We start from the raw sequence: 15,125 nt of genomic DNA, 5'->3' as shown, positions 1-15,125 counted from the left end.
CAGTAATGTTCCCCAGCATACAGCTGCTAAGTGACAACAAAAGGCCTGTCACTGTGATTAATGACGAGGGAAGTGTCCCAGTGTGCTTCCTCTGTGCCGCACTGTAGCAGCGGCTCTGAATGGAGAATGAATGGTGCATGTGCACCTCTGTTGCTCTCTTTCTGTTTCATTCCACAAGTTAATACCTCCACTTATCTCCGACCTTGCAAGCTCTTTTCCCCTCTCTCTTGCAAGGTTTTCCCACCCCAATGCCTTATATAATTTGTTTTAGGGAAGTTAAAAAAAGACAAAGTGTCAAATCTGATGAAAAGACAAAAAATGGGGCAAAATCCATTGTGATAACATGACATATTAACCAAGGTGCTGCAGGGCTTCTTGCCATAAAGTTGTTTTCACAAACAGCAGTCTGCTCTCCATGTCAGTGAGGGTGGACTGCTGTTTAGTTCACTTGTTTTGAGGAGAAAGAAAAGGGGGGAGTCAAGAAGGGGGAGAGTCTATTGATTAACGTTTCTGATTCTCCTATTGTGACACAAAATCCAAAACCACCTGGGGTAAAATCACATCAGCCATTGGTGCTAAATTGACGGCTCAACTCTATGGAAAAATCTATACTTTAAAGTTTATTTCAGCAATCTGGATGCACCGCACAGCAGTGCACGACATGAAGCCAAGAAGAAGACAAAAGAAAAGAAAGAAATGCTGTAGTGTTTTTGACCCTGAAATATCTCTTTTTAACTTTCTGTAAATGTTTTTTTTTCCTTTTACACATATTTGTTTATAGATTTTTATTTAATCTCTTAACTTTCACTAGGTTGCAGCAACCCATTTAAACTTGAGGTTAGGTTAATATCTACCAAACTGCCAACTGTTATGTATTTGGTATATAGAAATAGAGCATCTTGTTTAACGTGTATCTCAAATTCAATTCAATATTAGTCCAAAGTAGCTCACCAGAAACCTGGTGGACATTAAGAAGTTATAGAATAATTTAGGTTCATTTTCACATTGTCTTCTGTTTGAATGGCACCAACAAAATGATACAATATCATCTATTATTTCTGGTTCTCAAGTCTTCCAGGACAGAGATGCCTATCCCAATTGTCACAGGGAAAAAAGCAAAGTATGGCCGTCACAGGTCACATATAGAGAGAAAAACATTCACACTCATATTCAAATCTATGGCCAATTCAGAATCACTAATTCTCCAAACAAGCATGACTTTGGACTGTTGGAAGAAGTCAAAGTACCTGGAGAGAGCCCACACAGCCAGCCAGTTGACTGAACCTTCATGCTGTGAGGTGACAGTGCTAACCACTGCAGCACTGTGCTGCCCATATTGTGTCTAATAGCATTTTTGAAAAGGGTCCATCATGGAGACATAGCCTTTAAATCAGAGTTTTTTGATCTTTGGATGCCTGATAAATACCTAATACGGAATGATCTTACTTTATCCAGGTGAGATATATCACTGTATTCATTTACATATCTAGAAAAAGGGGGTACATGTTACAAACGGTATACAATATAAAATGCTGCTGCATGGTTTTTACTAAATTCTAGTCCAGAGATGTCAATCTCATTTCACATTGCGGGCTACAAACAGCTCACTTTGATCTTAAATAGACCAGACCAGTAAAACTTCCCTCTCTGTCAGTGAAAAGAAGTTTAACCAGACATTTAATCCCTGATATATTTATAAGAAAAAAAAAAGTGCAATGTCAACATTATGCCTTCAGTTTTCCCACGTGATAAAGAAATACTGCAGTTAATGAAATTAATTTAGCATGACTGTTTGGGCTGAAATTCTAAGTAATACATGTGTAAAATGTATAGTTTATTGCCTAGACTGTCCTGTAAAAGTTTATTATTTTGTTATTATTGTTATTATTTTTGTCACAGTGTAACTTAAATGAAGGATACAGAGGAGATCATATTTTCCTTATTTTTTTCTTCTTTTTCTTTCAGCTGCTCTCTTTAGGGCTCACCACAGTGGATCATCTGCCTCCATCTAAACTTCTCCCTACCATCTGCCTCTGCCTGACAGTTTCATCATCCAAATGCTTTGTCCGATATATGCACTATCCCTCATCCAATGTCCAAACCATCTCAACTTTTAATCACTAACTTTGTCTCAAAACTGCTCAACCTGAGCTCTCCCTCTGATTCGTAATTCCAATAGTGATCACTCTCAGTGAAAATCATAACATCTTCAGCAATGCCACCTCCAGCTCCACCTCCTGTCTTTTTGTCAGTGCCTCCAAATCTCCAAACCACACATCATAGCAGGTCTCAGTACCATCTTGTAAACCTTCCCTTTCACTCTTGTTCCTCTCATCCTTTCAACATCTATATTCTGCTGTGCTGTTGGGTGCCGCAATCATCAAGGACAGAAAGAGAATATTTCTTTTTTGTTTTCCTGCTGTTTTGCATAGAAGAAGATGAAAAAAACCTAAAAACAATTAACTGAAACAGTGGAATCAGATCAAAAAGTATCAGTTATAACTTATTTGAATTTTTAAGATCACAAGTATGTTTCAAACAAGATTCAAATTTTTGCATTAAGATTTTTTTATTATTATTTTCCAGACGTTTTCTTTCTCATCTCCCCCATCTGCCAAAAGAATCTGGTAAATACCTGAGCAGTTATCGTGGTCCACTAAATCCAGTGGCTACAGTTCCAGGCAGAGTCCAGTGACTGAGGTTTGTTACCCATTCTGACACAAAATACTGATAAGCATGGAAACTTTTGTTGGCCTTCATATCTCAAATGTATAACATGATAACGTAATGATATAAGTCTTGCGGCATGAAGTCGGAGAGAGTGCCATGCTTTAAAACATCAGTAAACACACTCGGATAGAGTAACTAAACATCCATCTTCAGCCCTCCCTTGCCCAGTTTCTCCACATAACGAGCACGATGCTTGCCATGAAAGTGTTTTTCTTATTCTGAGAGAGAATATAGACTTGTTTGTTTACTTATAGTTGCCATACTTTATCTCATCTACATAATGTTTAGCAGGTTTTTCACTCACTTGACATGTTAGGATAGCCCACTTCCAAAATGGCCGACAAGTTGTGTCTGCACATGTGCACATGGTGAGTGGTCGCATGTCTGCAAACCTCTATACAAGGCGGGGATGTGCAGGAAGGAAGCTGAGATCCTAGTGTGTGCAGAAAAAGAATGGAGATTTTCTATCATTCGATAGAGTGATACATTCTTGAGTGCATCGTATTTTGCAGCATCTGAGCTGGTGACACCAACAGACTGAGTAAAATGATCAGGAAGGCTAGCTCTGTGATTGGTTGCAAAATGAACGAGTGCCAAGTAAATGTTGAATGTTGAATTTTGGTGAAATGTAAAAAAATAAGGAAATGTACATCTTTGACATGTATGATCTATGCATCAGTGTAAATGAGGTTTTTTCTAGATAAAAATACAAAAGCATAGTCAAGAACTCAGGTCAGGTTATAGAATATAGAATTAATGCAAACAGATTTTCCACAAAAACGTTTTTGTGAAGCTGAGTTATATGGTTTTCAATCGAAGGCAGGATTTGTCAGCTCTTCTTTTTCTATGGAGGAAAGAAAACTCCAGAAGACCTCCAATTGGCAGTGCTCTTTAACAGAACTCTTCATGGAGCAGCAATGGCAACCGTCGGCAGGGTGGCACAATAACGAGGCCGTGGCAGTGCTGGCTGTCCTCTTCCTCCGAACTGGAAAAGTGTCCTCTCCTAGAATGCTGGAGACAACCACAGGGGGAGTGAACTGTCTTATATTGTCCCACACGGACTCATTATCTCAATAATGAATCTTTTCCTCATGCATGCACATGTTCTCTATCTCTCTCTCTCTGTCTGTATTGTCTGTCTCGTGAGCACATCAAACAAAGGACGAGTGAGGAAAAGAGTGCAGGGAGACCAGACGAGAGGAAAGTTTTTCCTTGACACACTTCCCTCCACTTGATTTAAGATGGTGGGGATTTTTCTCGAGCAGGTTGATCGCACTCTGCTCCCTTTGAACGCAAAACCTTGGTCAACTTCACAGGCGCAATCAGATAAAGGCTACCTCTGACTGAAGTTCAACAAAGGGCCAGTTTCTCTTTCTTTATGCAAATTAGCTAAATTAAAGTTTTTGCTGAATGCTTTGCTGCCGCTCTGCTGTGAGTGCTTGGCCTGCGTCGCCTCTGGACACTGACTTTCTCTTGGCAGAGGTGCCGTTGGACAGTGTGTTCTGAAGATTCAAAGAATGCACGCTCCCAAACATCCTGTGCGCACACACTGCTGGAAGGAGCCGCACAGAGGGCAGCAGTACGCCTGAAAATAATGGCCACCATTGTCAGGATTGTTGACAGCTTGGCTGCTGTAGAAAACGCTGTGTGTGTGTCAGTCATTGTGGCTCACTGTTTATGTGTATTATTGTGCAGAGCAGAAAAGAGCATGCTGATCAACACAACGCAGCTTCAGTCCCTCTATTGGCCCCTGCAATCACCAGGGATTCTGGGCACAATTAAAACAAGCCAGCTGCAATTATTAGCTGCCTTCCCTCCTCCTCCTCCTCATCCTTCTCCTCTTTGCTGTTTTTCTCCCCTCCCTCTTCTTTCCCTTTTAAAGCAGAGAGATAAAGCCAGTCCTCCTATGACTGTAATCTTGGGCCTTGCTATACTTCCCTGATTGGAAACACTGCAGACAGTAGGAAGGGAGGGAGGGACTGACAATGTTAAATATCAAATTTAGAGCGAACCAAAATTAGCCTCTGTGTGTTTCTTAAGCTTGTGTAGTAGATAAAATTGCACCATGTGTATCTGTTGGAAAAAAAATTTCTGAATAAAATTACTGAAATTTAAAATGCTCGAACAATGGGCAAAATAATGACCCATGAATTTACAACAGCCACAGTTATCAGTGTAATGTGTTTTACAGAAAAGGAAATCTATACAGGAATAGCAGGAAAGTGGTGAAGGGCAAGGAGAAGGGTTAGACTGATCCATCTATCCATCTGTTCTATTCAATTAATTTTTACTTCTTTGGTTATTAGTTTTTTAAATGTATCATTTATTTATTTATTTATTTATTTACATAGCCCCAGATCACAAAAGCAGTCACCTCAGTGTGCTTTATATCTGATGACCCTCTATGAGAAAGCATTTGGTGACAGTGGGAAGAAAAAAATCCCTTTTAAGAAAGCTCCATCAGAGCCAGGCAGCCATCTGCCGTGACTGGTTGGGGGTGAGGGGAAGGAGACAGGACAAAGACGCACTGTGGAAGAGAACCAGAGATGAATAATTACTAATGATTAAATGCAAAGGGGTGTATAAACACACAGAGAGTGAAAAGGGGTGAGAGAAGTAGAAACTAGAGATGGACCGATCCGATATTACGTATCGGTATCGGTCCGATACTGACCTAAATTACTGGATCGGATATCGGCGAAAAATAAAAAATGTAATCCGATCCATTAAATAACAAAAAAGCATCTCACAAAACTTGCAACACGGCGTAACTCGGCTCATAACCGTAGCACGTTGGAGCAGTGTCAGGTGATAAAGTGGCTGTGTGTATTTGTAGCCTCACTACCAAACCAGCATTTCATCTCCGAGGAAGTTATCCCAGAGAGAAGTAAAGCAAGTGTGTAAGTTCATCTCTGAATGTTTGTAAAGCGTTCCCATGTTAAGCTTAACAACCGACATATGGAGCGACTGCCTCTTCTCTCTCTCTCCATCTCCTGCTGCTACTTCAATCGTGAAACTGCTTAATGATCAGCTGATCGGCTTTTATGTCGCGAGTCCGTCTCTCTTGTCTGTTTTTGGCCCACTTTGCACCAGAAAGAGGAAACCAGCGGCGGAACAACAGCAGCACGTTTAAGCTTGATAAGCTGTTGTTAGAATGTATTTCTACACCAGGATCGTTTTCTACGCAGCTGACGGCTGGTAACTGTGCAGGGGCGGATATAGCAAAGTTTAGCCAGGGGGGCCGATAGGGCATTAACAGGGAAAAGGGGGCACAAAGACATACTTTTCTTTCTTATTCTCATTTCAAATGTCTAGCTTTTAATAAATAATTATTTGAATCTTACACCCAAAGTTTTAATCTGATGTAAAATGTATAGAAGTCCATTACTATATATAGTAACTCTTAAGTCTAATATACCCTAGTAAGCTATAGTACTTTTTCCTTTGGGAAAGTACCATCTGTGAATTCTGCAATTCTGTTGAAGAAAGATGTTGAATCTATTTAATTATTCTTGAAAAATAATTTGTTTCTGTGCATTTTTTTTCACCCTGCATCAAATTAAAGTTGATTACATCGATTAAGTATCATGAGGTGGAGGGTGGGGGTGGTTCCCTTTTTTTTTTTTTTTTTTTTTTTTTTTTTTTGCTGGGAGTTTGCAACCCTATTAGTTAGGTTGCTTAATATTTCTGCTAAGTACTCTTTAAAATACCAGAATAGGGAGGATGGAGTAGGTTTAAGTTAGGTTTTAAGTTAGGTAAGGTTTATTAGATTGATCAGTGTTGCTGAACTATGAAATATTTTGGGTGCAGTGTATTTTTTACACACAGGTATAACAGAATAGCTTTAGTGTTGTTGTTTATTTAAACTTGAGTATGAACTTATACAAAATGCAGCAAGATATTTAAAAAAACAGTTTTATTGATTAAAAAACACACAATATCGGATTCATATCGGTATCGGCAGATATCCAAATTTATCATATCGGTATCGGACATAAAAAAGTGGTATTGTGCCATCTCTAGTAGAAACACTCAGTGCATCATGGGAAGCCCCCAGCATCCTAGGCCTATTGCAGCATAACTAAGGGAGGATAGGGTATGATTGATCAAAAAGGAAAGTTTTAAGCCTAATCTTAAAAGTAGAGAGGCTGTCTGTCTCCCGAACACAATCTAAGAGCTGGTTCCACAGAAGAGCCTGAAAACTCAGCCGAGAGGTTCTTTTTTTCTTCCGCATACTATCAGTGTCGCAATTTGTCAAATACTAAGTGGAGTAGAAAGTGAAATTAAATAGCACTCAAGTCCAAGTACCTTAGATTAGTTTTAAAATGTATTTTATAAAGTAATAATGTGTGTGTGTGTGTGTGTGTGTGTGTGTGTGTGTGTGTGTGTGTGTGTGTGTGTGTGTGTGTGTACTCTTCCTAAGCTAAGCTGAAGGCCTGCAGCTCTGTCGATCTCAAACTGTTTTGGAGAAGCTTATCAAGTACTCCACCCAGCCACTTCAAATACACGTCCACACCTACACCCTGACTTCCTACCATTCCTCCATGAAGACAGCAGACAAAGCAGACAATGGAATGAGGGCAGAGCACCGATGCATGGACATCACCGGGCTATGATGTCATGAGGGAAATGAAGTGAGATTTCAGACATGAGGCTTTGAAGAATGCAGCAAAAGGAACAGCAGGGTTGAAGTCATCCCCCCATGGAGGAATCCCGACTCCCTGCTCTCCCTTCCTGACTTCTCTGCTCGCCTCCTTTTTCTGCCTTTTGCTTATTTCTCCTTTCCTCTTTTTGACATGTTGTGTCTTTGTCCCAACCTCACCCAGCTTAACCCTGTCTCCTTCTTCTCTAGCCCCCTCAGCCTCCTCGATCCTCCTCCATCATGCGCTCCTTGACCCGTCCCTCACCCTCTACAGTTTTCCTTTTTTACCACCCGTCTCAAACTGTCACCCTGGAAAGCATTCAGGATGGCTTATGCTATGCTGCCTCGCTATCTTTGCACCCTAATGCAAGTATTCAGAGGATTAAAGGAAGAATGTGTATACTGCGCCATAAGCCATTTCCATGGCTCTTGATCACAAAGTCGAGCTGACTTCTGATAAAAAAGGCTGACAAAAATCAAAACAAAAATCAAAACATCACAACCTCGTCACTAATTCAGCTGGTATTGATGAAATACTCATGCACATATAAATATGCATGCTCTAAATATGCAGTGAATCTTGTCCTGGCTCAGGAATTAAACCCAGTTCATTAGTTCAGGTTACGTAAGTATGCTAATGAGGTACTGATTTTATTGGCCTCATTACACCACAGGGAACTGGCCCGATAACACAGGAGTTATGCAAGAGAGGAAAAAGACCACTGTTTAACATCTGCCCCTTTAATGGTACAGAGCTCACCAGGCACCAGTCTGACAATAAACTGATAGAGACGTAGAGAGAGGGACACATCCCTGGCCAAATCCAAATTTGTCAAGCCTACATGTAGGAGGGTGCATGAGCATCTAGGAGTGAGCGCATGGCCGATGTGCTTTTGTCTTCATCTTTTTTGTGCCTACTGCTTTTGCCAAAGCTGAAATTTCATGGCTGAGACTATCAGAGGTGATTCTCAGTGCAAGGCTGAATGATTTCTTTTTGTGTCTGATATAAGCGCCTTGGGATATACGAGCGTGTGTCTGCATGTGTGTGTGTGTTTGCACTTCCTCCTGAAACATGTTGTCAGCCGTTTGTTCTCATTCCAGTGCATCAGCAAACACAAACAAGCACACGCTATGAAAAAGAGCCATCCGACTATTTGGCGTCTGCACCGATTCCACGCTGCATCCAGGCAAGTTGATACAGCAGCTAGCTGAGAGCTGCCACCCATTTGTGCTGTGATGATGATTACCACTAGATATTATCCTAGACCTTTTGAAAAACTTTGGATAATGCCGAGATGGCGTAAATAACGGTAAACGACTCTGACGCCAGCATTGCAGTGAGCCGGATTTCATCAGAAACTTACCCTGCAGCTGAGAATGTAATTACCAGATATGATGAAGCTGTGCCACATTTGTCTCTACATGTGATAAGCAATAAACCTCTCCACAAACTCTCAGTCAGTATATATATATATATATATATATATATATATATATATATATATATATATATATATATATATATATATATATATATATGGAGAGAAAGAAAGGAACTGGTTGCAGCCACCAAGCCGCCACGTCCTGAAACCTGCGGCGTGAGGTGAAGCAGCACGTCACATATGCTCGGTCAGTGTTTATGCCTAAACTGCATGGCAACCCTCTGCCATGCAGTTTAGGCATAAACAGTATTTTTACACCCAAAGTGTTATTAGCTTAAAACTTGGCATATCCTGGCATGATGTACAGTGTGTCTTTAAAAAGATCATTTGCAATGGTATAATTTGTTTAGCATGAGAATCCCAAACACGCTGCCAGTGTAGAAAAAGCATGCACAAAATGGAAAGCAACCATTCATGTGCTCCCCTGCACGGAGCCCTGACCACAACATCACCGAGGAAGAGCTTTGGACTCTCCTGTAAGAAGCCTGCAGAACAATTCATGAAGACTGTTGAAAGCAACAAGAAAGCTTCCGTTCTGCAAACCCACATTTGCTCCTGTATTTGAGATAAGATGTGAAGTCTGAGTAGAATAACTATAGTCTGCCTACTTTTTTAAACCTTTCTAATTACTTAACTGATGTGATTATTGTTGCAGTCGCTTGATCAGGTTCACAAAGAGTGGAAGGTAAAACTGGGCAAAACAGTTGTTACTTCCTTGGCTGGAGGAAATTAAAAAAAAACAATAGCACAGTGCAATGACAGGGAGTAGAGACAGACAGAAATGCTAAATTTCCATTGTGAATTTTTTTTTTTTTAGATTTTATGCGTTAACTGGAACTGTTTTAATTTTGTCGTGTTGTGTCCTCTCACTGTCTGCAAACTTACTCACGCCAGCTCTGTATCAACAATAGACAGAAATGTGGACATCATTTAAATTCTTTAACTGATTGTAAAATTTTATAAAACATTGACTATATTTGCATGCAAACCTGGCTTATTTGTTTTAATTTACTCAGTGCTGAAACTTTATGGTAGGTTTATTGTAGGACTGTAACGGACTCATGGGATTAGATCAAACTGTAACATACACTAGTCTGTGTCATGTGAAGGCTGTGTGCAGGCAGGAGTGGTGGTAAGGAGGACCCAAAGTGCAGACGCTCGGAGGCAAAAGTGTATTTCAAAACTCAGCTTTAATGCTGGAAGGCAAAAAGTAACAAAAAACTCGAAAATACAAAATAAACTTACACAGGCAGGCAGACGGAACACACAGCAAAATGAACGGTAGATCATGACACGGACACAGAGAAACACAGGGCTAAAATACACAGAGGGAGCAATCAGGGAATGAGTAACAGGAGGAAAACACAGCTGGGTCAAAACAGAACTGACAAGACAAGGAAGCGTAAACCGAACACACTGAGATAAGACAGAGACCTTCAAAGTAAAACAGGAAACACATAACACAGACTGAACAAAAGACACAGACTCACATGCAGGCACTACACCAGAGGGAACAGAGACGTGGGACCAGGGCAGACACAGACACTGACTGGACATGGGGATACAGCAGACAGGGGAGACAGCAACTAAGGATCACACCGAGACATAAACCAAAAGACAGAACTCAAAGAAACCCAGAAATGATAAATCATATAATAAACTCAAAAACCTCTGGGTCAACGACCCAGGCATCCTAACAGTCTGACAGTGAATGAAATTAGAGTCAATGTGAGCAGGGATGTGGTTTTTGCTCCCCTCTTAGAGCTTTTAGTCAAAATTCCTCTCTCAGCTGTTCCACATTTTTTGATTTGTTGCTTTCTGCTCACTCTTCAGTCACAATCCCCCTCTTGTTTGCTATTCTGCAAATGTGGTAAAAGCTGCTTGTCAGATGCATTATATGATGTGAGGTAATATTCTGGGGCAGAATGATGACAGGAAGACCAGAACATACATCATTTACTATATACATTGGAAAGTAAAAAATTTACCGCATATAAAAGTGTTTGAACTCATAATTATAGTTTAAATAAAAGATCACCTTAGTTTAAATTTAAACAAGTAGAAAAGAAAGACCACATACAACAATCTGGTTTGCGTGGTGTGTCATGCTGAAATCTACATCTGTGCTACCAGTGAGATAATCTGTTCATTAACTGGAGCTGGAACATACAGAGTGTCGAGTTACTGTAGGAATCTCAGAAAGCCCCTCACACACCCCAGGAAGACCCCTAGGAACCCTACTCTCTGTGCCTTTTATTCTGTAACAGCTACAAGCAAATATCTGTAGGCCTAACACATGTTAAAAAAGTCAAAACATGTTTGTTTTTTTATTTTGAGGAGCTTTTAAATTACAGCTGTGCAGAAAATGTGCTGTCTGTCACGGACCCGGCTCTGGAGGACTCGGGGGTCCGTGAGCAGTTATGGACTGTTGTTATTATTATTATTATTAAGGGGCTGTGTCGTCTACTGTTCGGTCCACAGTTGAATGTGTAGTGTGTGTTTGCGTGTGGGTTTGCTTCTCCCTCTCTCTCCCCAGTCCTCGGGCTGTTTACAGAAGTGCACGCCGTGGGAGAGGCGTGTCCTGGCGACTGTCGTCATTGGGAGTCCCTCTTCACTGTTACCGGCCCACCTGCAGCTGATTACCTGACCAGCTGTTGGTAATCATCCATCCCGGCTGGAGAGAGGTATTTAACCTGGACTCGCGGCGACAGTCGACGTGGGATTATTACTCCGAACTGGTATAGTCCGTGCGAGCAGCGTGAGCGTGTTAATCGGCTAGCGTGTGGCTAATTGTGGACTTTCCTTCTTCCTCCAGGATAGCCGAGCGGAGAAGCGAGTTGGGGAGCACACGCACTAAGGGAGCTATAGCACGGGACGCACTGGGAGCAGGAGACGAGCACCATTGGCAAATTGCACCTTTGGGTTAATTGTTGGACTTACCTGTCTGTTCACTGTAAATAAAGTGCACTGTGGCATCGAAGAGTCCCGCGTTTTGGGTCCTACTTTCCTCGTCCCCACGGTCTGCGTGGCAGACCGTGACAGAATAATCCCACCAACCACCATGGACCCAGCAGACTCAAGAGTTGCCACGGAGGAGGGATCGCTCACACAGCTGTGGGGTTACTGCCAGAGCGTAACCCAGGCTGTGGATCCACACATGAGACACATACAGGTAGTGTTTTTTGATAATTATCTTTCCTCCACTACCTTCTCTACGAGCTTTCTGGATATTGACAAACTCATTCAAATTGTAACTGAGCTGCGGGCAAGCTCCAGCTTCGAACTGTTTGGTTTGGGCTGTCCGGGCAAGGAGGATGCGGCTGCCTCCCTGGCAGCCCTTGCTGCTTGGTGTTTTCTTCATAGGCGGAGAGTTTTTCCACCGCCGCTTGCTGCTCACCTATTGGACCCTCCACTGCAGGGAAGACGGCGCCCTACTCCATCTCCTCTCATTCCTTCGATGTCCTCTGTGTCGGCAGACAAAGGATCGGCAGCGCTGGTAAGCACAGTGAGTAAACCGGACTCTGTCACCTTACTTAATCCAGTCTCTCACGAGCAGGAGGGGACAGATTCCTTTGACGCGGCCCCGCCATCACGAAAGAGACGGCGTCGGCGTCGTCTTCATCAAACCGAAGCTCACCTCACTCCGGTTGTTTCGGAAGAACCAGCTGACTCAGGGCTAGCCGCGGGACTAGCCGCACAAGGAGCCGCAGTGAGTGAAACGGACTCTGTTGTTGGTAAAGATGTTTTTGTTATGAAAACAGAGAGGGCTTCGTTTAAACCAAGGGACAGTGCACAATCAGTTAATAATAAAACCGGGATCGCAATGGGGAATAAGCTTAGAAGGTCTGCATTGCCAGAAAGTGGAGGTGGGCCAGAAGCTATTCCTGGGTCATTTAGTAATGTAAGGAGTAGTGCTGATTGTTTTTCTGGTGCGGGATACGGAGCCTTCGTTTGTGAGCCAGTTGGCTCTAAAACAGTGAACACTGAAGGCGCTGGGGTGGCAGCCAAATGGACTGAAGCCGTTAATTCTGAGTTACTGCACTGTGCTAATAGGCATCCTGACACTGTTTTTGTGGCTGCTGACTTGTTAAAGGACCCAGTGCTGGAAAATAATGCTGCCACTACAGGCAATCGGGAGGCTGGGGTTCCCCCCAGGGCTTCCCCAGAGGCCGAACTGGAAGCCTCAGTCGCCTCTGGCCCCCTGGACGTTGCAGAGGCAGCGGTAACATTGTCTTCCTCTCAGCCCTTCATGTTAGCCATATCACCCTCTACTCAGTCTGCCGCCCAGCTAGTCACTCAGTTGTCATCTGTTTCAGCATCCACATCACCCGCTCGACCATCATCTTCGCCACCTGCAGCTACCGCATCACCATCTTCACCTCCGGATCAACCATCTATAGCCGCTCCGCAGCCAGAGGAGGAGCTCAGCGAGCGGGGGGAGCCCGCGTCGCAGCCGGAGGAGGAGCTCAGCGAGCGGGGGGAGCCCGCGTCGCAGCCGGAGGAGGAGCTCAGCGAGCGGGGGGAGCCCGCGTCGCAGCCGGAGGAGGAGCTCAGCGAGCGGGGGGAGCCCGCGTCGCCAGCTGTGGAGCGCGTCGCAGCCGGAGGAGGAGCTCAGCGAGCGGGGGGAGCCCGCGTCGCCAGCTGTGGAGCGCGTCGCAGCCGGAGGAGGAGCTCAGCGAGCGGGGGGAGCCCGCCTCGCCGACTGTGGAGCTCAGCGAGCCGGGGGAGCTCAGCGAGCCGGGGGAGCTCAGCGAGCGGGGGGAGCCCGCGTCGCAGCCGGAGGAGGAGCTCAGCGAGCAGGAGGAGCCCGCCTCGCCGACTGTGGAGCTCAGCGAGCGGGAGGAGCCCGCCTCGCCGACTGTGGAGCTCAGCGAGCCGGCGGAGCTCAGCGAGCGGAGGGAGCCCGCACCACCTGAGGAGGAGCTCTGTGAGCCGGAGCCGGAATTCGGCGAGCGGGAGGAGCGGCTACCGTCAAGAGAGGGGCCCGGCGGGCCGGAGAAGCGCGCACCGCCTGAGCTGGAGCTGCAGGGGCCGGAGCTGCAGCAGAGGCGAGCAGGAGCTCGGCGAGCAAGAGGAGTGCCCGCCATCGAGAGAGGGGCTCGGCAGGCCGGAGGAGCGCGCACAGCCATCGGAGGTCGGCGGGCGGGAGGAATCCGATCAGTCTACGCGGGGGGTCAGTGTGCAGGGTCCACGTCCAGCGCGCCCTCCACGCCGTCCACGTCCAGCGCGCCCTCCACGCCGTCCACGTCCAGCGCGCCGGGCGTCATGGGCTGTTCTACTCTGTCGCCCGCCAGAGCTGCAACACTGCTGCTACCGGATCCGTGGCCGCCCGCCGGAGCTGCAGCGCCGCAACCACTGGACGCCTGGCAGGCCACCAGAGATGCAGCACCGCCGCCACTGGATCAGTGGCAGGCCCCCAGAACTGTTTCGTCGCTGCTGCTGGACCCATGGCCGTCCGCCGGAGATCCAGCGTTTCCACCGATGGACTGAAGGTAGGCCTCCTGAACGGTCGTCGGCCTCTGCCTATCCATAGCAGGTTTCACCTGTTTTGCTGTCCACCGGGTCAGCCGCCAGAACTATGTTTGCTGCCATTAGGGCGGGGGGTTGGCCTGATGAACTGAGTTTTTTCGTTTTTGTTGTTTAGTGGTGTGGTTCGGAGGGGTTTTGGGGCCCTCCGTCCTGGCCCCCCGCCGCCCGCCCTGGGGTGGTTTTCCTGTTTTTTGCTTTTTGTTTCGGGTCGTCGGGAGCCGACCCTTAGGGGGGGTACTGTCACGGACCCGGCTCTGGAGGACTCGGGGGTCCGTGAGCAGTTATGGACTGTTGTTGTTATTATTATTATTAAGGGGCTGTGTCGTCTACTGTTCGGCCCACAGTTGAATGTGTAGTGTGTGTTTGCGTGTGGGTTTGCTTCTCCCTCTCTCTCCCCGGTCCTCGGGCTGTTTACAGAAGTGCACGCTGTGGGAGAGGCGTGTCCTGGCGACTGTCGTCATTGGGAGTCCCTCTTCACTGTTACCGGCCCACCTGCAGCTGATTACCTGACCAGCTGTTGGTAATCATCCATCCCGGCTGGAGAGAGGTATTTAACCTGGACTCGCGGCGACAGTCGACGTGGGATTATTACTCCGAACTGGTATAGTCCGTGCGAGCAGCGTGAGCGTGTTAATCGGCTAGCGTGTGGCTAATTGTGGACTTTCCTTCTTCCTCCAGGATAGCCGAGCGGAGAAGCGAGTTGGGGAGCACACGCACTAAGGGAGCTATAGCACGGGACGCACTGGGAGCAGGAGACGAGCACCATTGGCAAATTGCACCTT

The 15,125-nt window shown here is 45.4% G+C and overlaps 1 protein-coding gene across 1 annotated transcript; it reads left to right on the top strand.

Annotated features, from left to right (window-relative positions):
* The first annotated feature begins 11,997 nt into the window (after nucleotides 1–11,997).
* LOC120440228 (uncharacterized protein KIAA0754-like) lies at nucleotides 11,998–14,304 on the top strand. The gene is made up of 2 exons (XM_039612219.1): nucleotides 11,998–12,310; nucleotides 13,131–14,304. Exons 1-2 carry the CDS (start codon nucleotides 12,129–12,131, stop codon nucleotides 14,302–14,304), a joined length of 1,356 nt encoding a protein of 451 aa, XP_039468153.1. The 5' UTR covers nucleotides 11,998–12,128.
* The last annotated feature ends 821 nt before the right edge of the window (nucleotides 14,305–15,125 follow it).

The sequence above is a fragment of the Oreochromis aureus genome, linkage group 5 (genome assembly GCF_013358895.1).
Source record: "Oreochromis aureus strain Israel breed Guangdong linkage group 5, ZZ_aureus, whole genome shotgun sequence".
NCBI lineage: Eukaryota > Metazoa > Chordata > Actinopteri > Cichliformes > Cichlidae > Oreochromis > Oreochromis aureus.
This window is presented reverse-complemented; position numbering and strand designations above follow the sequence as displayed.